Below are 22,322 nucleotides of genomic sequence, written 5' to 3' on the forward strand. Positions count from 1 at the left end.
CCCTCATGGTAATGTTAAATTCTTAAAGTAAAAGTGACATTTTCCTTTATTTTTCATTTTCATCCTTTTACTTAAATTTTTAACATTACCATGAAATGACTCAGAATGTTTGAGAGTGGTTCCAGCCTCATTGGACTTCATATGGAGAAAATAGAATTTCATATCCTATTCAAAATTCAGCAGACTTAACAGTTTTCAGGTATTCAGGATCAATGGGATTGTGGCATTTCATTAGATTATATCAAGTATGAAGGTATGCGATTAGCATTTAATCAAGAGCACCAAGCCCTATATGTACCCTGGTGTTGGTGGTGTTAATTGTTGAACTCCTTTGTCACGCGGCACGCCCTTAGCAAAAAATTACCTTTCAATGAAGTCAAAATCATCGATCAAACATGTTAAGCTTTTTCTACCATATTTTAAGTCTTGAATTAGGTAGTTTGATCAAAATTGGGCAATGTTGACTAATATCCCTAGACAATCGAGGTAGAGGCAAAGGCTAGACAAGAGGAGAAGAATCTAGATTCTAGGTCATTAATGTACAATGGATGTTATATCTATCTTGATTTATGCAAAAATATGCATGTTTTCATGTCTTCTACAATTAATTTGGTATTTGGGATGTTTGTTTTGAGTATAAATGCAAAAAAATATAAAAAAAATATATATATATAGCAGACGCTTCCGCGGACGCTTCGCTTCCTAGATTTTTGGAAAATGACGCTTCGGCGTCCCCGCTTCCAAAAAACGCTTCCGCTTCGCTCCCGCTTCGTGCAACATTGCTCCTAAGAGCCAGTAAAATTGAAGGTTAGAGCTTCTAGGCTCTGCGCAATCCTGGCATCGACAAAATCCGCACCTCCTGGCCACGAGCGTCAATCCTTCCTGACTCAGAAAAATGACCGAGCACTGCGTAGGTCGAGTCTGCTACCCTCTGCCACTCTGCTGATCCTCTTCCCGGCTCAAACTTGATGACACAGACACTGCGTCACCCCTTCCTTGCTGCTTCTTTGCTAGGAACAACTTCTGTCACTCGGGACAATTGTTTTCTGCTCGGCTAATGTCCTCAGTTCTCCTGTGATCTACAACCACGCTCTGATACCATGTTGGAATTTCTAAGTCTAACCCGTTAGAAACCCTTCATGTACTTTTTGAGTTATTTCTGCCTAGTTATTATGATTAATTAACAAGTTATTTACCATATAAATACTAAAAATAAATACAAGTACATGCTCAACACATTATAGATCATCAACTCAAGGAAACAAAACAAGCACACAAGTGACACCGTTGCTTTTGGACCAATGTCCCCGAAAAACCCAATGCGGGAAAACCGGTGCAGCTATCCGAGTGTTTTATTATTATGCAGTTTCTGAATACAATCTGGGTGCCAAAACCGACTCACCCAACATAGAATAATCTCAGCAGTAGTACCTCTCTACTCGGAAGCAGATATTTCGGCTGAAACCCTAGATAAACACTCCGACAGCTCCTAGCTCCAATCTGCCCCACAAAAACCCCAACGTCTGCCTCTAAGGATTGCATCAGCCCAATAATCCCTGCGTCAACCTCTGGAGGCACTGCATCAGCCTCTAGAGCCTCTGCATCACCTACGCTGGCTCTTTGAGGCACTGCGCAGCTCCTGGCTACCTCTACGTGGGCCCTAGCTGGCTCTGCGTGGCCTCTGGCTTGCTTTGCGTCCCTCTCTCCCGACTTCTGTGTTGATTCTCCTTGTACCCTCTCTGCCTCTCTACTTCTATATTCACTGCCCTTCAGCTGCAACTTTGATCACTCTTTCGACTTCCTCAGCAAACCCTGCCCCAGAAAATCGAAATCTTGATCAACTCGGTGTGTTCTCCAAGTGACCCTAAAGCCTTCTCTTATACTTTTTTCGTTGACAATTCAACGACCGAGATTAAGTCCCTAATCAACAGCTAAGATTAACTTTGGCTTGATCCATGACTTTTGGACCCTTCTAACATAGTTTTATATTAATTCACATTAATATTTTATTTTCCCAAAGTTTAGACTTAGGGACTCCATTAAAAATAATAATTATTTTAATATCTCCCAAACCATTTAGAACCTGCCCAAACCCTTTCTGGGTATTGGAGATCGCATGTGCCTTAGCTTGTCCACCAATTTTTGTGGCTAGAGTACATCCGATTCTACCCCAAATCAACAGCTACCTCATGTATCATCTTCTTAGAGATGATATATGCTCTTTAGATAAGTCAAAGTGTTGACTTTTGTTGTAAATGTACTATCTCTCTCTCTCTCTCTGCTGAACTATTGAAGAACATATAAGAAGAATTGATCAAGGGTTTCTCCACATTGGAGTTTGTCCCTGGCTAGCGCCACATCTTGTGTCCTCTTGTCTTGGCTTGTCTTCTGCGATTTATGTTTATGTTCTATCTGAAAATAGCACAGATTGACGATTGGGGTTCCTCCATTCCTTGCAACAACAATACATCATGACTTATGGTGGCAAATCTAGTACCAATTCCTTGCTCACAGCGACAACTCTTACAGCAAACCTAGTGACTACAAGATCTGTAAGTGGCTCAATCCTTTGATGGCAACTCGATCCCCTTGACAACACACTTGATGATGACTTACTACTACCAACTTTTGATGGCACACTTGACAATTGCTTGCTAGTACAAACCAGACAAGATGTTAAACAACCCCAAACCCCTAACAATAGCTATAGATCCTCGACAATGGCTACTACTGAATCCTTCGAGCCTTCGACAATGGCTACCTAAGATTTATCCTTTGGGTACTTGTTATAATCCCTCAACAATACACCCCAATGTGATTTTCGACCAACAATTCTAAACCCCTAGCCACAAACTCCCTCGATGACATGTATTGGTGGATCCTTTGATCCTTCCTATAGCCCAAGCAAGAACTTAAACAACAACCCCAAAGCCTTGAAGGCAACTACAGATCCACAATGATGGCTCAAACAACAAATGATGACAATATCCAATGGTTTGAGTGCACTAAAAATAGAGCTCATAGAAGACTTGAAAGTTCTATTACAATTCCAACACACAACTAGAATTCCTACTACACCATTCCCTCCCTCTCGTATTTGACATTAGGTTAAGTCAAGGATGGGTCCCCCTTTATAGGTTTTGGAAGGGTTGGGCAGGAGAGCGGGGGAGGGGGGAAGGAATCTCGAATACCACTCTAAGGTCCTTGATGATGACCCATTTGTCAACGTTCTGCATTGTTGCAACCTGCTCTTTGGACCACTTGAGCATACCAAATCTATTCCCTGTACTACTTGACCTCTGTGACTTAAAATTTTTAGGAAACATTAACAAAAATAATCAAGTGACATCCAACCAACAAATTTTGTTTAACCGATTTAGGAATAAATTTGATAAGGCCAACAATAACAATCTTCCTCATGGCACCACTATGCAACACTCCCTAACACATGCAGATATGTTGGAACAACCAAATGCCACACGACTTTGTACAATACCATTAGAAGACGATTGGGACATGGAGATTTGTAATTCTTGAGTTCCCACGTGGCGACTTCCAACTTTTCCAACTTAAACACCCAAGAAACAAATAGCCTCTTAATAAGCACAACTTTTCAAGTGGCCATTTGCATAACAAGATAAGGAAATTCAAGGAAATGTTTCAAAAATATTTTCCAAGAATTTTTGTGTTGTTCAAAGTCTATAAACATTTCCTATATGGGAATGACCCTATGTCAGAGGCTACAGTTACATAATTACAAATGACGGTGGGCTAAATAATTGAGGAGAGAAGGGTCGATGACAGGTCACTGAAGTGATGGACACATCTCTTTGTTAAAAGTTGAATGCAGAAATTTAAAAAATTATTTGCAGAAACTTGAAAATTCTATGCAGAGTACTGAATTTTCTATGCTATTGCAATTACTTTGAATGCAAATTTCTTCTTCAAAACTTTCCAGATCAACAATTGTAGATTTAACATAAACTTAAGGATCATATGAAGACAACCAAGCACAAATATAAGACACAAAGAGTTCGGTCAAATGACCAAGGAAAAACCCACAAGGGGAAAACCCAAAAGATTCTTTTTCTATTAGATTTCTTCAATTGTTTAGCAGAGTACAGAGAGAGAAAATGAGAATGAATAAAGTCACCAATGCTTGATCAACTTGCAACTGAAGTGCTCTTTCTTTTTGCTTGAAAATCTCCTTCTCTTGATCAGATCTTGTCCTTCACACTTGTTCTAACTCTTCCCTTGCTCTTACTATTTACTTGCTCTCACACTTCTCTTGCACACACTCAACACTAGCTCTCCTTCTTCACAATGAACATGCTACTCTCAACTCTCACTTGCTCTTGCTTAAATAGATGAAAAAAGAGAGAAGTTACAAGATGAATTCATGCCTTGAGCCAATAATAGGAGAATCGAATTCTATGAGGGAGGAGTTACTTGAGGAGAAGTGTAACTCATCCCAAGAATAGAGAGAGGAACATTCGTCTTCAGAAGTTACAATTCGAATTAGGGAGAGAGATAATTACATATAAACATGAGAGAATATTTGGTGAGAGTTACAAATCGAATTGAATGGGGGAGTTACAAGTGCATTTAATAAGGAGTTACATTTTTTCCATACATTGAATTAGAGAGGGAGAGTTACAATCTCTTAAGTGTGGAGTTACTATTTTATTCCAAGAGAGAGGTTCGATTTTCCAAGTATGAGGTTCTAAATTTAATTTACTTATTCTATGAGAGAATTTGCTTTTATAATCCATTAAATGTGAATGACTTTAGACTATTTTATACATAATAATACCATAATAATAATAATAATATTAGTAAACATAAAAAATATTAATTCTTAACTTGTATAATCATGATTGATTTGATTTTAAAGTGGATTCCATATGTCGAGATTACTTTTGATCATTTAGACATGACTTTCTATTTTTGAAAAGTCACTTGCAAGTTGAGATGTGGTTTACTTTTTTTGGAAAGTCAGTTGCAAATTGAGATGTGGTTTACTACTTTAGAAAAGTCATATTAGAATTGTTAAAAATGAAATTTTATTATAGGTGCTTCAAACAAAACTGAAAGATATGATTTCTTCTAGGAGAAATTCATCCCTAAGTTGCCAAATTTTAGCACTCCCTCTCAGTTAGGGAGGAATTTCTTTTTGCATCAAAGATCTCTACTTCCTTTGATCTCTTTCAATAATCTCAATTCAACTCTGCACTATAACATTTGTAACAATGAAATTGCAATCTAAAGAAGAATCATCCACTTGACACAAATTTGGAAAGAAAACGATCATCACATGTCACATAGACAAGGATTACACTCAACCAATTTTCATCTCAAAAATTAAGTGATAGAACACATACATCACATAAACAAGACTCAAACAAGTCACACAGACAAGAATCAAACACAACCAAGTGTCAAGTGGTGGAACACTTGCATCCTAGACAAGTCACACAGACAAGTCTCACTACACCTATTGGCCAGATAGGTGGCTCTTCCCACGTCCCAGACTATGGGTTGGATGCATACTAAGGCCTACTCTTGTGGCACACACTCTACAAGAGATCCCTCATCCTCGGGAACTTTCCGATATCATTCCCTAATCCTGTGAGCTCTGATAGGGGGAAAGGCAGCTCAGTGTTCTCGATCAGCTATGACCACTTCCCGGAAGGGTCATGTTCATAAGTCCAAGTTGCTTTCTAAAAGCCAAGAACTTTCCTTTTGGTAAAAACTTGGTAAGAATGTCAGCTATCTGATCATCAATGGAGATGTGATGGAGCCTCACTGCTCCTCTGTGCACCATATCCTAGATATAGTGATACTTGATCTCAATATGCTTGGACTTGTCATTAATCATTGGACTTTCTGCATGACAAATCCCACTCTTATTGTCACAATATATAACTGTTGTGTTTAGAACTTGCTCAAATAATTCCCCAAAAATCTTTCTCATCCAAATTGTCCCATAGCTAGCCATGCTAGCAACAATGTACTCAACTTCAACTGTACTTAGTGCAACAGATTTCTGCTTTCTACTCATCCAAAAGATCATGGCAGATCCCAAGCTAAAGAAACACCTAGAAGTGTTCTTTCTATCAGCAAAGTTACCTGCTCAATCAACATCAGTATATCCATGAAGTCTTACATTTTAGCAGTATATTTCAATCCTAGATTGAGAGTTCCATGCAAGTATCTGAGTACATATTTTGCAGCGATCTAGTGGGCATGAAAGGGATCAATCACATGCTGACTTAAAGTGTTTACAACAAAGCATATGTGATTATCGCCGAAAACATGTCTCAAAAACAAAGCATATGTCAGGCCTAGTGTTTACCAAATACATCAAAGCACCAATGAGCTATCTATACTGTGTGGGATTTGCTAGACTACCTTAGCACCTAAGTCACCTGACACGGGGATTCGGGACACGTAGGATTCGAGATTCGTGGTGTCGGATTCGGACACGCTGACCCCCCGGAACAGGACACGTTAGGACACGTTATATATTATTTTATTTAAAAAAAAAAAAATATATATATATATATATATATATATATATATATATTTAAAAAATATACATATATATTAAAAATTAGATATTATCATATTTCTTATACAAATTTTAATTAATGATACAAATTTATTGATTTCAAACATAGATCTTCATCTATAGCTATTAGCATGCATAGTACATACAAAATTCAAATAAATGTCAGTGGTACTGGTCACATAAATGATAAATCCATTAAAAATTTAAATCATGATTCATAATTCATAACTGAAAGACAACTTACAACTACAAGATAGTAAGATAAACACACTGACAACTGTAGTTTTCTCATTAAGTCATCAAATCAAAATGTGTTACATAGGTAGTGTTAGTGCAATGCCAATGGCAAATAGAAATAGAAAATATAAAACTACAGGTATACAAGCCTCAAGGCATCAATCAGCATCAGAATCAGCATCACTGTCCCCATCATCATGGTCCCCACTGCTCTCCTCTACATCCTCCTACTCCACTGTATCCATAGTCGCCTCTGCATCTGCTGGTATGGAGGTTGACCCCTCTAAGTCATCAAATCTAACAGGCTCTAGCACTGGATCATTGAGATCCATGTTGGCCAATGCCAACTCAACAATGGTGTCCAGACCCATATCATCAGGAACAGTGTTACTTGGGAGCGGGAGCGAAAACAAGAGCGGGAGTGACATATTTAGAAGCTCTTGGTTTGGTGCTCTTCATTAAATGCGAGTTCCATACCGTAATACATGACAAAATTCAATGGGAACATTGCAATCCCCTAATCCTAAAATCCTGAAAAACTGATAAGTCTGCTGGATTTTGAATGAAATCTAAAATTCTACTTTCTCCATATGAAATCCAATGAGGCCGGAACCACTCTCAAACATCCTGAGTCATTTCATGGTAATGTTAAAAATTTAAGTAAAAGGATGAAAATGAAGATCAAGGAGAATGTCACTTTTACTTTAAGAATTTAACATTACCATGAATAGCATATCAATACTAGGGCCTAGACTTGATCATGAAGCTGCTAAAATGCTTTACTCCTTTCTCCAACAGCACAAATCACTCGCCAACAGCACAAATCACTTGCCAAATGACAATTTTAATGAGCAAACATGCCCTTTTCATTCCCGCGCTGAGCTTAGCGAGTCCTGGAAACCGGACACGTGTCCTAAAATCGCGACAGGCTTTTGAAAATCGCGACACGCCCTCGGACACTACGTGTTCGAAACGGGCACGACATGTCCGAAACGGACACGACGTGTCCTGTGATTTGGACACGAATCCGGACCGAATCGTGTCGGATTCACCGGATTCGGGATTCGCAGGGGGTTTAGGACAAATCCGGTGACTTAGCTTAGCACTCTTGGCCTCTGCGTCAACCTAGAACCCTCTGCGTCAGCCTACAGATGCTTTTTGTTGGCTCTTTGGCCCTTTGCGTCAGCCTACAGATGCTTTGTGTTGGCTCTCTAACCCACTGCGTCACCCACACAAGCCCTCTGGCCCTCTACATGGCTCTTGCTAGCTCTGCATAGCCTTCTCAGCCTTTGCGCTGGTCTTCCGAGACTATCTTTGCCTCTCTTCTATGCACTCACTGCCCCTTGCTGCAACTCTGATCACTGATTTGATTTTTCTCAGCAAACCCCGCTCTAGAAAATCGAACTGACTGGCCGACTTAGTGTATCCCCACTTTTCTCATCGACTCCCTCTGAGTCTCAATTTCCTTCCTAGAAATCCTCTCTTAGACTCCCACTAAGTCTCGATTTCCCTCCTGGAAATCCTTATGCCAACAGTCGAACCACACCTCTCCGATCTCCTTTGCTCCTGCAATACTGACCTGGATTTCTTGGCTAGAATTTCACCTAAGTAGCGACTCCCTCTACCTTGGTTCTGTCCCATTACGTACTGTTATGCTTCGACAGAAACAACACCCCACCAGCTTCACAATCCACAATCTGTCCACAACTTCCTAGGCCCCAGCAGTTGAAGAAACTGAGCCTCTTAGCTCTGCGCAATCCCGGCAAGGCTGATTCGCTCCTCTGGCCAACTACGTCACTCCTACCTGACTGAGTAGGATGACGTGGCTCCTCATGAGAATCTTTTGCCTTCCTCTACCTCTGCGTTGGCCCTCTCTCTGGCTTGAAATGATGACGCAAGCCCTCTGTGTCACTCCTTCTCTGCTGCTTTCTAGTTAGAAACAACTTCGGTCTCTCGGGACAATTGTTTTTGTTGCAAATTCTCTGATTTAGCTCGTGCCTTCAACTCTCCTCCGATCTGCAACCCTCTGATACCATGTTGAAATTTCTAGGTCTAACCCGTTAGAAATTTTCCTGAACTATCTAGTTTATTTCACCTACTTGTTTAATTACCAAACAAGTTATTTAACCATATAAACACTAAAATAAACACAAATGCAGTCTCAACCATCTACAGATCATCAACTAAAAGAAATAGACAAACACACAAGGGACACTGTTAGTTTTGGACAATCTTCCCCGGAAAAACCCAACTTGGGAAAACCAGTGCAGCAGTTATGAGGGTTTTATTATTAAAAACCTTTTCTTGAGTACAACTAGGTGCCAAACTGGCTCACCAGACAGAGAAATCAATCTAGCAGTAATACCTCTCCTCGGAAGACAACATTTAGCAAGTCTGCTCCACGAAAATCTTTCCAACGCCTCTCTGAGGCTTTGCGTCAACCCTCTTGGCCTCTGTGTCAGCCTACAGATGCTCTGCGCTGGCTCTCTAGCCCTCTGTGTCACCCATGCAAGCCCTCTGGTCCTCTGCGCAATCACTCTGGCCCTCTGCGTGGCTCCTGTAGCTCTGCGTAGCCTTCTCTGCCTTTGCGCTGGTCTTCTAGCACTTTCTCTGCCTCTCTGCTATGCACTCACCGCCCCTCGCTGCAACTCTAATCACTGGTTTGATTTCTCTCAGCAAACCCCGCTCTAGAAAATCAAACTGACTGATCAACTTGGTGTATCTCCAATTGACCCTCAAGCCTCCTCTTATACTTTTTCTGTTGAGTCTTCAACAGCCGAGATTATATCTCTAACCAACAGCTAAGATTAGATTTGGCTTGATCCATGTCACTTGGAACCTTCTCACCCAGTTTTATATTAATACCCATTAATAGTTAATTTTCCTAAGTTTAGACTTAGGAACCCATTAAAAATATTAATTATTTTAATATCTCTCTAACCGGGTGGAATTTCCCCAAACCATTTCTAGGTCTTGGAGATCTCACGTGTTTTAGCCTCTCCACCAATTTTCATGGCTAAAGCACATCCGATGCTACCCGAAATCAACACTAAATGTATTTTGCAGAAAATCGAATGTACTTTGCAGAAAACTGAATTTTCTATGTTATTGTAATTACTTAGAATGCAAATTTCTTCTTCACAACTTTTCAGATTAACAATTGTAGATAGAACATAAACTTAAGAATCATATGAAGACAACCAAGCACAAATATAAGACACAAAGAGTTAAATCCAATGACCAGGGCAAAACCCACAAGGGGAAACCCAAATGATTCTTCTTCTGTTAGATTTCTTCAATTGTTCAGCGAAGTACAAAGAGAGAGAGAAAATGAGAATGAATAAAGTCACCAATGCCTAATCAACTTGCAATTGAAGTACTCTTGCTCTTTGCTCGAAAATCGCCTTCTCTTGATCAGATCTTGTCTTTCACACTTGCTCTAACTCTTCTCTTGCTCTTACTCTTCACTTTCTCTCACACTTCTCTTGCACATACTCAACTCCTCCTTCACAATGAACATGCTACTCTCAAATCTCACTTGCTCTTGCTTAAATAGATGAGAAAAGAGAGTTGTTACAAAATGAATTCATGCCTTGAACCAATAATAAGAGAATCGAATTCCATGAGGGAGGAGTTACTTGAGGAGAAGTGTAACTCATCCCAAAAATAGAGAGAGGAACACTTGTCTTGAAGACTTACAGTTCGAATTAGGAAGAGAGATAATTACATGTAAACATGAGAGAATATTTGGTGAGAGTTACAAATCAAATTGAATGAGGGAGTTACAAGTGCATTTAATGAGTTACACTTTTTCCACACATTGAATTAGAGAGGGAGAGTTACATTCTCTTAAGTGTGGAGTTACTATTTTATTCCAAAAGAGAGGTTTGATTTTCCAAATTGAAGATTCTCAGTTTAATTTACTTATTCCATGAGAGAATTTGTTTTTATTAATCCATTAAAGGTGAATGACTTTAGACTATTTTATAAATAACAGTATCATAATAATAATAATACTAGTAAGCATAAAAATATTAATTCTTGACTTGTATAATCATGATTGATTTGATTTTAAAGTGGATTCCATATGTCGATATCATCCTTGATCATTTAGACATGACTTTCTATTTTTGGAAAGTCACTTCCAAATTGAGATGTGGCTTACTATTTTTGAAAAGTCATATTAAAATTGTTAGAAATGAAATTTTATTATAGGTGCTTCAAAAAGAACTGAAAGATATGATTTCTTCCAGGAGAAAAACATCCCCGAGCTGTCAAATTTTAACACTCTTGATATAAAACTTCATAAATTATTCACAAGGCACAATTTGACAGTGATCCATGAATATTTTTCAAACAAGCACGTGTATTAGTCAGTAAAACTGTCACTTCCTGTTTAGACTTATAGCTTTACAAATTTCAAATGCACCATATTTAAGAATGTTTCATCACAACAAGAGGAAAGCACATGTTTTACAGCTTTGAGGTGTGAAACTTCTTGATCTCACGAAACATGTAAACACAGTCTCTTACTCCTATTCAGTTGAGTGAGTGGAGGCTAGATTATATACCTGACCACTCGCTGCCTCATACAAGCGCAGAAGCAAGCCAAGAAGAGTGCTCTTGCCACTACCACTGAGACCAACCTGCACAGAGATATACACAAAAAACCAAATGTTAACAACTGTGTGCATATCCAACAACCAAATAAGTAAATATCTAGAACTGCAATTATTGGGAATAACTTTATACTAAAAACACAATATGGAACTTACCACAGCAACCAGCTCACCAGGACAAATTGATAAATTAATGTTTTGCAAGACAGGAACCTGAGAGAGTCAAATTAGTGAGGTTACATTATTCAAATATGAAAATGCAAAATGATTTATTCTTTTCAATATATTGGCAAAGAAAAGAAAAAGAAAAAACACAAAAAAACAACCAAAGGTTGATTAAAAGCATGAAAGATATAAAATAGGGACACTCATCCTAGGTTCTTACAAAACTCTTCTCAGTGGATTCAAGGAGTATATATTACAGCACAAAATTAACCAGGTTAACCTAAATTGATTTATGTTTGTGAGCTTTCACCACCTTCACTTCCAGAAAAGCTGATGAACATGGTACAATTGAATTCTAGAAGTAGATGTCAGCACTATCTTGAAATATGTCTTCAGCAAATAAAAAGGCATATGCTGTACACAGTACAAATGTGTTCAAGAAGATGTAGGAACTAACTTGAGATAGGCCTTTGTAAAACAGCAAAAGAATATCCATTAGGAAAGACTAGCATCTGTCAACATACCAAATGCTTAGGTATTTTCTTGAAATATGTTTTAATTTATCAGTTTCCGAAAATTCTAAGAACATATTTATCTTATTCTCCGACAAATTCCTTGGTGACTCTCTTCTTAATTTACACTCCAATGATGTCCAGCTGCAAGAAAGTTGGCCCCAACAAAATGTAGTCACAAAACTATTGAGGTATTCACTATTTTATAACCTGATGCATTTCAAGCATTTTTCTCCGATTGAGAGAAATTTCTTTGTGATCATAACCTTTTTACATATTAGTAACTATTTGTATCTTGTGGCAGCCAATGGCAGACAATTTTATAAATTATTAATGATCCTATGGAGTGGTCTTTTGTTTTCCTCAGATTAGGATGCTACTTACCTTTTTGTTCCCTCAAATATGCTTACCTTAATTGAGTAAAAATAAGTATAAAATTACCAGATTTTATATACAAAAATATAAGTCTAATACCTATATAATATGTAATACAGAAATTTATAAAGCATAAAAGCTAGTTATATCAATAGACACCTCTTCCAATGGACACATCCCTTCATGTGACTTATCCCCTTCAAATGCTATTTACACAATTCACCTTTTTATTGGATCACATCATCTTCTTCATATCAGTTAACTATTCTTCTCTCCTTGTGGAATTCGTGGGTTTGACCTATTTATTATGGATTCTCAGTTCATGAACCATTGGACTCATACAAAGCTGAGGTTGTGAACAAAATATAAAACCCTTGTTGTATTGTTTTGTTAAAATTGGCAACTAGGGCCAAACTCCATGTGGGTCATCTTATTTATGGCAGCTGATATTTTTCTTGGATCCCTCTCATCGAGAGGTCTGGGATTGATCTAAAGATCATCCGATTTCGATAAGTATTCATGGAGTTATGTATTTATTTGTGTTAATAGACAATTCGTCAAGGTCGGCCAGCAATCAAATAAACACCACATGTGCTCAACGTTTTAGTATAAAAGGAGATGACTTGAGAGTCATTTCACACACACTTCTCTCTTGATTTCTCTCCACTTGTCTTGGGTTTTAGTCTGAGAGAAATCTAGGAGGAAGTAGCCCTAAAAACGCAGGAGGGAAGGAGGCCTACAGGCTGCCCTCTACAAGCCCTAACGCAGTCCTAAGGAGAATGCCCTAACACAGTTCTAGGATGGAGAAATAATGCTATAGAGAAGGCCCTAAACGAGTTGTACCTAGCCGCAGTCAAAGAAGGATATAACATGCCCTAGCCTCCGCATTAGGAGGCTGGAACAACATGGAATAGGAGGATTGTTTTGGGATCCGAGTTGCCATAATGGAGGCCGAGTATGCCGTGTGCTAGGCCAAGCCCTTAAGGGCTAAACGATGTTATTTTAAGGCCTGTTTCTGGGTGAAGGAGGGCCGAGATCCCTTGCTGGAAGAGCTGCAATCATAGGACTGTTTTGAGGGCACTTTGGAGGGGTGCAAATCCATGGAAAGGCGGTCATAACCCTACACAGTCTTGCTGTAGGGTGCCGCTGTAACTTACAGACAGGTGGAAGGGTAGACATGGGCTAGGGCAGCCCAGAATTGAAGCAGCCACCCTCAGCACCTCAAAGAAGGGCAGTCGCATCTCTTGAGAGTATTTTTGGGCACAAAAAGAAGGTTGGTTAAGGACTGTTGTGTGCCCTAACCAGACCTAGTTTGTTGCAACCAAACTGACCTCAAAATAGTGAGCTAGTACATACATGTTGTTGAAGTTTCTAAGTCTACCAGTTAGAAACCCTCCATGCACTTTATCTGATTTATTCCTTCCTACTTGTTGTGTTACCTAACAAGTTATTTACAATGTAAATACTAAAAATAAACACTAGTGCATGCTCAACATATTACAGATCAACAACTGAAGGAAACAGAAACAATCACACCAAATGACACCGTTATTTTTGGACCAATGTCCTCAGAAAATCCCAATGTGGGAAAACCGGTGCACTATCTTAGGGTTTTCTTATTAAGCAATATCAGAATACAATCTGGGTGCCAAATTTGGCCTACCCAACAGAGAATTTCCTTGGCAGTAATACCTCTCAGTTTGAGACAAGTTTCCCGGCTGAAACCCCGGATAATCCTTCTGGCAGCTCCTCAGCTCCAATCTGCCCCAGAAACCCCAGCGTTTGCCTTTCTGGATAGCGTCAACTCCTCTCTGCCCAGCATTGGCCCTGCATCACCCTGAATGGGTCTACATTAGCTTTCTGGCCCTCTGCGTCAGCAACGCTGGCCTCTATGAAGCTCTGCGCAGCTACCGTCTACCTCTGCGTGGCCCTGCGTGAGCCCTGGCTACCACTGCATCACTCTCTCTGGCTCCTGTGTTGATCTCCAGGCACTATCTCTGCCTCTCTGTCTCTCTGTACTCAATGCCCCTCAGCTGCAACTCTGATCACTCATTCTATCTCTCTTAGCAAACCTCGCTCTAGAGAATAGAATGACTGATCACTGGTGTACTCTCCAAGTAACCCTCAAGCCTCCTCTTATACTTTTCTCGTTGACATATCAACGACCGAGATTAACTCCCTAATCAACGACTAAGATTAGATCTAGCTTGATCCATGTATTTTGGACCATTCTAACACAGTTTCATACTAATTCACATTAATATTTTAATTTCCCTAAGTTTAGACTTAGGAACTCCATTAAAATATTAATTATTTTAATATCTCCTGAACTGTTTAGAATCTACCCAAACCCTTCTGGGTATTTGAGATCTCATGTGCCCCAACCTCTCCACCAAATTTTGTGGCTAGAGCACATCCAATGCTACCCCAAATCAACACTCCCTCTTAGCGAGGACTGTACTCTAGCAATACTCCTCATTGAGTATTACTCTGATCATCTAGCATCGGTCCCTGTGTTGATGCTAGGCCTACTGCCCACCATCCTCTGCACTGTTATATCATGTACTGCTGCCCATGGTTCTACCACTGCCACTACTGCATCTATACGACAACTCTCTCTGCATCCATCTAGCTACTAGTCCTTTCTCCCAACACTGCATCCGCACTGCACCTCCTCTTATCATGTTGCATCGTGCTGCCCACTACTGCATTGAAACTCAGTGACTGAGAAGTAAGTAACTAATCTCCCAACTATGACCTCTCTGTTGGGCTAAACACCCTCCTGATGTTGAAGCTCCCTCTGTCGCTGACAACTACTCTCTCTCTAACCTCTGCGTTGTTGCAACAGCTCCCTGCATCTTGCACACCTCTCTGTGCCATCCTGCACTGGTGCAACACTCATGTGCCTTCGCATTGCTGCAGCCTGCTAGCCTCACATTGTCTCAGGACTCCTGCATTGTAGCTCTCTCTGTTGCTCCATCCGCATCCATCTCTACCCACAGCAGCCATTCCTGCTACTCCTCTTCAGGGCTCCCGTAGCAAGGTCTAATCCAAGAGGCTGAGTACCTCGAGGATCCTGCCCCTCATCGCCTGTAGTCTGCTTGACTACAGCTGGATGTCTCCCCACTTCCGCTCAAGTGGTGCGTGTGCACTCATGGCATAGTCATCGTCTGTCAACACTTCCTTCTTTGCCCTTGCTAGCGCTGCTTTAGTCTCGGAAGACTCTCCTTTACTCTTCTTCCTTGGACACTGAGCCGCATAATGACCTAGCTCCCCATAGTGGAAGCACTTGATCTTGGAGAGATTGTTGATTTTGGGTAGCATCGGATGTGCTCTAGCCACAAAATTTGGTGGAGAGGTTGGGGCACATGAGATCCCCAATACCCAGAAAGGGTTTGGGCAGATTCTAAACAGATCAGGAGATATTAAAATAGTTAATATTTTTAATGGAGTACCTAAATCTAAACTTACGGAAAATAAAATATTAATGTGTATTAATATGAATCTGTGTTAGACTTTCTAGGAAATAATAATGAAACCTTGAGAGACTGCGGAAAAACCCTAGCCGACGGAGCTCTGCAACTACAATGGTGGCCCTTTGTTATCATATTGTAGGGATGGCACTTCCTCTAGCTCGAAACAGCTCAGATGAAAGCATCCGCAGGTCGGCTGGCATCCCTTATCAACCGGTGAAGGAAGCAAAATTGGAAAGGGGTTCCATTCGGGTTTTACTTTCGAAAAAGGGGTACATATGTCACAACTTCAACTGCTATTTCCAGGACTAGATGGCCGAGCCAATGTCCATCTGCTATCCATTCTTGGGTGTGTGCCGCGAACTCTCTTGCAGCATTAGGACGGCGGGGAGAAGGATTGGTTTCCTGGCACACCAAGAGATGTCGTTGACGTTTTGCATCTTCCAGCCCGGCCAGAGAGATCTGCCGCCCCCAAGACGGTGCGAGTGTGGACAGGGGAAGAGGGGCCTACTGCGTCCTGGCTTACATCAAAACAGGGGAGCTCCCGCGCAGATGAATGGTGGCCGATTTCAGCGGACCAAATAAATTGTGAGGCAATGACAGGTTATTTAAAAGAGGACCCATACAAACCAGATCCGGAGAAATCATGGTGCGGACAAAATACAAAAAACAGGGGCGCATTGGGGAATACAGAGAAAATGCCCAATCCTACGGATCAAGGCTCCAAAAAGGATGTTTCAAATTGCATGGATAAAGAACAGATACAAATCTTTATCAGATTGTTAGGGGGTAGACATCACTGCATGCGGCTCAGGAAGGGGCTGAATATACAAGAGTTAAAAAAGGAAATCCAGAACCAACTAGGAACCCCCAAAAAATATCAAAATCTGATATATACAGGACGTAGTCTACAGGATCCCCATACACTTCAGGAATATGGTATCACAAATGATTCAACCATCATTCTAAATCTGAGACTGCGTGGCGGATGCAATGGAGACAACTCAAAAAATACAGGCTCCTTTCGTGATGCTGTCAAAGGAAAGGAAAAAATGCAGCAAAAATCAGCACCAGCACCAGAACTACCAGGCCCATATATTGTGGAACAAAAACTGGAATCCCCAATGCTACAAGTAACTCTGCCTGAGGTAACTGATCTACACACTGATCTATCCAAAAATGCTATCATTTGTAGATTTAATGGGTTCTGGCCAAAATCCGATGCTCTGCATCAATGGATTTTCTCCACATGGTCACCAAACTGTGAAATACACCTATGCTCAAAAGGTTTTTTCATAGTTAGATTTAACACAGAACAAGAACAAGATAGTATTATCAATCAGGGGCCTTGGTTTTGGGGCAATGCTAGCCTCTTCACCACCCCCTAGTTCGCTGATTTTGATGCAAATACTATTAAAATCTCATCAATGCCTATTTGGGTGAGGCTCCATAACCTCCCTCTTCATTTTTGCCATCACAAAGTTTTAAATTCCATTGGGAATACCTTGGGGAAATTCCTAAAAATAGATGAAGACAGAGTTAGCAGGGGAATCTTCACTTTTGCCAAAATATGCATAGAAGTGGAGTTGAGTTAGGGACTACCTAATCACATTACATTGAACTACAACAATACACTGAGAACTCAACCGCTTGACTATGAGAACACAACATTCAGATGCCGCAGATGGATGCAAACAGGGCACCTCCAATACACCTGCCCACTGGTTAGAAAGGACCCCAAGGGAAACAAGAAACAACAAAAAAAGCCCAAAGGATGGCAACATACCGACCTGATGGAAGAAGAGGAAGAAGAGAACATGCAGACAAAACCTACAGGGAACTAATCAGCACCTGACATACAATTGCGACAAAAACTCAGGAAGTAGATCCCCCAGATTCTCATATGGGACCAGACAATATACAACAAAAACAAGAACCTCTGTTGGAAGTAGGTGGCATCAAAAGAACACATGGATCTGAAGGATCAGAATCTGACAAAGAAATGCCTATGAACACAATGGAAAATCAGCTAGCCATTATTACACCCTCTCCCAACTCTGATGGTTGGCGAAGGGTGGAAAAGAAAAAGGGCAGAAAAGCATAGGCCAGCTTGATCTCATTATTTACTTTTATTGTACTTTTGTCTCATGTAATACATGGACAACCATCTGCATATGCTTTATAGCATCTACAAAATGTAATTTTTTCATATGAATAAAATTACAGCTTTTTCTTACGGGAAAAAAGAATCTGTGTTAGAGTGGTCCAAAAGACATGGATCAATCCAGATCTAATCTTAGCTGTTGATTAGGGACTTAATCTCAACCGTTGAGATGTCAATAGGAAAAGTATAAGAGGAGGCTTGAGGGTCACTTGGAAGAACACAAGAGTGATTAGTCGTTCTATTCTCTAGAGCGAGGTTTGCTAAGAGAGATAGAATCAGTGATCGAGAGAGCAGCTGAGGGGCATTGAGTACAGAGAAACAGAGAAGGTAGAGATTGTGCCAGGACAGCAGTACAGCAGCCAAGGAGAGGGATGCAGAGCCAGCAAGGGCTCACGCAGGGCCACGCAGAGGCAGCCAAGTGTTGCGCAGAGCACCAAAGAGGCCAGCGTGTCTGACGCAGAGGCCCAGAAAGCTGACACAAGCCAAGAAAGGCTGACACAGGGCCAGTGTGAGACAGAGAGGGGCTAACACAGTCCAGATTGGGCAGACGCTGGGGTGTAGAGCAGTTTTGTGCTGAGGAGGTGCTGGAAGGATTTTCAGGGGTTTCAGTCAGGAGATTTCTCTCAAACTGTGAGGTATAGCTGCTAAGAAAATTCTTTTTTGGGTAGGCTAGTTTCGACACCCAGATTGTACTTTGATATTGCTTAATAAGAAAGCCCTCAGATAGTTGCACCGGTTATCCCGCATTCGGTTTTTCCGGGGACATTGGTCCAAAAATAATGGTGTCATGTGGTGTGTTTGTTCCTGTTTCTTTTAGTTGTTGATCTGTAATATGTTGAGCATCCACTAGTGTTTATTTTCAGTATTTACTTTGTAAATAACTTGTTAAAGAAAAATACCAAGTAGGTAGGAATAAATCAGAAAAAGTGCATGAAGGGTTTCTAAACTAAGTAAACTTAGAAACTTCAATAGAGATCCTTCTTCAACCGCTTTTCCTTCTTTCCCTCAGATGCTAGGGCAACATCTTCTTCCTCCTGCTTGACTTTGATCCCCTTGCTGTTGCTACCCGTCTTCGGCTGCCGTCTGATCTCTTCTTGGCGAAGAGCAGCCCACATCTCATCCCAAGGTGGAAGTGTCCCTCTACCCAGTATAATCTGGACAAATACCTCCTAGTCTTCTGAGACTGCATTCAGGGTTGTCCTCACCATCAATTATTGATCTGACATGGCTTCTATACCAGTCAACTGATCTCGGATCTCATTCAGTCCTCCGAGGAAGGTGTCAATTGGTTCTCCCTTCTTCATCTGATACGACCTCAACTGATTCTCTAGTAACATTCTTCTCTGCACAGAAGTATGCTGGTACAATTTCTTGAGGGCCTCCCACATCTCATATGTCGTTTCCTTCTCGGTAATGTGTGGTACTACATGGTCCTTGACCCCATCAAGGATGATGCTCTTGGCCCTCGCCATTGCCTCCTCGTACTTGTCGTTATCATTTGGGTCGACTGGGATAGCTATAACCTTTAAGGCGAAGTTCTTGACACGATTTCTGTCAAGTACAGATAAGATTATGGCCTTCTAGACTGCGAAGTTCGACGCTCCGTCCAGTATGTCCTGGTCTCTTACTCCGTGTAGTGCCATGATGCTCTTCTACTTCACTCCTGGAAGTCCTCAATCTGACTCCCTCTGAGTCTCGATTTCCCTCTTGGAAATTCCTTTGTCGATGTCGAGATGCCTCCTACTCTTACCGTCTGTGCAACCGCACCACTGATCCAGGTTTCTCAGCTAAAAATCCTCGGTAGCAACTCCCTCTTCTTGGCCTTGCCCTGTCAGGTATTGTTCTGACTACAGTGCCTCACCAACTCCACTCTACAATGTTCCAACTGCCTTCTAAACCCCTGCACAATCCCGACACTTGCAACCCGGCCTCCTAAGCCAACTGCGTCAGCCCTCCTAACTTCTAAGTGGCTCTGCGTGAGGCTCCCTTTACCTTCCTTAGCCTCTGCACTACCTCTTCCTGTCTCACCCTTGATGATGCAGGCACTGCGTCACCCTTCCCTTGTTGCTTCTCTGCTAGAAACAACTTCTGTCACCTCAGGACAACTGTTTTCTGTTGCTATTGCTCCGCTCGGCTGATGTCCCCAATCCTCCTGTGATCTACAATCACCCTCTGATACCATGTTGAAGTTTCTAAGTCTACCAATTAGAAACCCTCCATGCACTTTATCTGATTTATTCCTACCTACTTGTTCTGTTACCTAATAAGCTATTTACAATGTAAATATTGAAAATAAACACTAGTGCATTCTCAATATATTACAGATCAACAACTTAAGGAAACATAAACAATCACACCAAATGACACCGTTATTTTTGGACCAATGTCCCCGGAAATACCCAATGTGGGAAAACTGGTGCAGCTATCTGAGGGTTTTCTTATTAAGCAATATCAGAGTACAATCTAGGTGCCAAATCTGGCCTACCCAATAGAGAATTTCCTTGGCAGTAATACCTCTCAGTTTGAGACAAATTTCTCAGCTGAAACCCCGGATAATCCTTCTGGCAGCTCCTCAGCTCCAAGCTACCCTAGAAACCCTAGCGTCTGCCTTTCTGAACTATGTCAGCCCCTCTTTGCCTAGCGTTAGCCCTGCGTCAGCCTTTTGGCCCTCTGTGTCAGCAACGCTGGCCTCTCTGAAGCTATGTGCAACAACCGACTACCTCTGCGTGAGTCCTGGTTGCTACTGCTTCACTCTCTCTGGCTCCTGCGCTGATCTCCAGGCACTATCTCTGCCTCTCTGTCTCTCTGAACTCAATGCCCCTCAACTGCAACTCCGATCATTGATTCTATCACTCTTAGCAAACCCCACTCTAGAGAATAGAATGACTAATCACTCTGGTGTACTCTCTAAGTGACCCTCAAGCATCCTCTTATACTTTTCTTGTTGACATATCAACGGCCGAGATTAAGTCCCTAATCAACGACTAAGATTAGATCTAGCTTGATCCATGTCTTTTGGACCATTCTAACACAGTTTCATACTAATTCAAATTAATATTTTAATTTCCCTAAGTTTAGACTTAGGGACTGCATTAAAATATTAATTCTTTTAATATCTCCTGAACTGTTTAGAATCTGCCCAAACCCTTTCTGAGTATTGGAGATCTCATGTGCCCCAACCTCTCCACCAAATTTCGTGGCTAGAGCACATCCGATGCTACCCCAAATCAACACATGTATGGTATGTTGGCAGCTAGATAAATGGGACAGCTAGGCATGGTGCTTGGTGCAGCAAATAGTGGGACAACTAACAATCATAGGAGCAACAATGCATAGCTACCATGGTGCAACAAAGGCACAATTGGGACAGCAGCTATGACATGGCAGCAAGGGCACAATTGGGATAGCAGCTATGACACAGCAACAAGGTACATCATGCCACATGGGACAACAACAAGCATGGAGCTGTAAGCACATTGGGAAAGCATGGCAAGCATGGTGCAGCAAGCACATGGGATAGCAGTGGCAAGCATGGTGCTGCAAGCACATGAGACATGTTGTATGACAACATGGTTCCGCATACCACATGGGACAGCAGTGTGGCAACATGATGCAGCAATGGCACATGGGTGCAGCGTGGTGTAGCACGGTGATGTGCATCATGATGATGAGGAGCAACACAATGATAGGTGCAGCATGGTGATGGAGTCACCTAGGAGAATCAGTTGAAGCAACATGTCTTGAACTGAGTTCAGCTACTGTGAAAATTCTATCACTGCAGCAACTAATTTATTTTTCCTACTTATTCCACAATAAGTTATTTATAAAATTACTTAAATAAACATTAAAATAAATATCATTGCAGATATCACACTGTAATACAGAAACAAACATTAACACATTGACACAGAGATTTTGGACAACAGTCCCCGGAAAAACCCAATGTGGGAAAACCGGTGCAGCAAGGGAGGATTTTGTTATTCAGCGATTCTTTTGTACAACAGGGTGCCAAACTAGCTTAAGCACAGAGAGAAATAATTCTCTAGCACTTCTCCCAATCCTAGCGTCATCCTGGTTGACCTCTGCGTCTTCTACACAGTCTTTTGTTGCCTCTGTGTCTGCCTCTCCTGCCTCAGCGTTGATCCCCAGTGGTTGATCCTGGCTTTGCTCTGTACTTGTTGCCTCCTGACTGCTCATCAGACCACT

The 22,322-nt window shown here is 41.2% G+C and overlaps 1 protein-coding gene across 3 annotated transcripts in view; it reads right to left on the reverse strand.

Annotated features, from left to right (window-relative positions):
* Positions 1 to 22,322, reverse strand: part of ABCB26 (transporter associated with antigen processing protein 1) — a 490,423-nt gene that overhangs the window by 185,627 nt on the left and 282,474 nt on the right. For all 3 annotated transcript variants that reach the window (XR_016257177.1, XR_016257178.1, XM_089417098.1), the window contains exons 12-13: positions 11,584 to 11,640; positions 11,380 to 11,454 (exon numbers count right to left, since the gene is read on the reverse strand). Coding sequence is in view for 1 of the 3 variants with exons in the window: in XM_089417098.1 (XP_089273224.1) it covers positions 11,380 to 11,454; positions 11,584 to 11,640 (132 nt within the window). In the remaining 2 variants the exon portion in view is untranslated. The remainder of the gene's footprint in view (positions 1 to 11,379; positions 11,455 to 11,583; positions 11,641 to 22,322) is intronic.

Source organism: Pinus tabuliformis, chromosome 3_2 (assembly GCF_031772625.1).
Source record: "Pinus tabuliformis cultivar Carrire ecotype Pingquan chromosome 3_2, CPIR1, whole genome shotgun sequence".
Classification (NCBI taxonomy): domain Eukaryota; kingdom Viridiplantae; phylum Streptophyta; class Pinopsida; order Pinales; family Pinaceae; genus Pinus; species Pinus tabuliformis.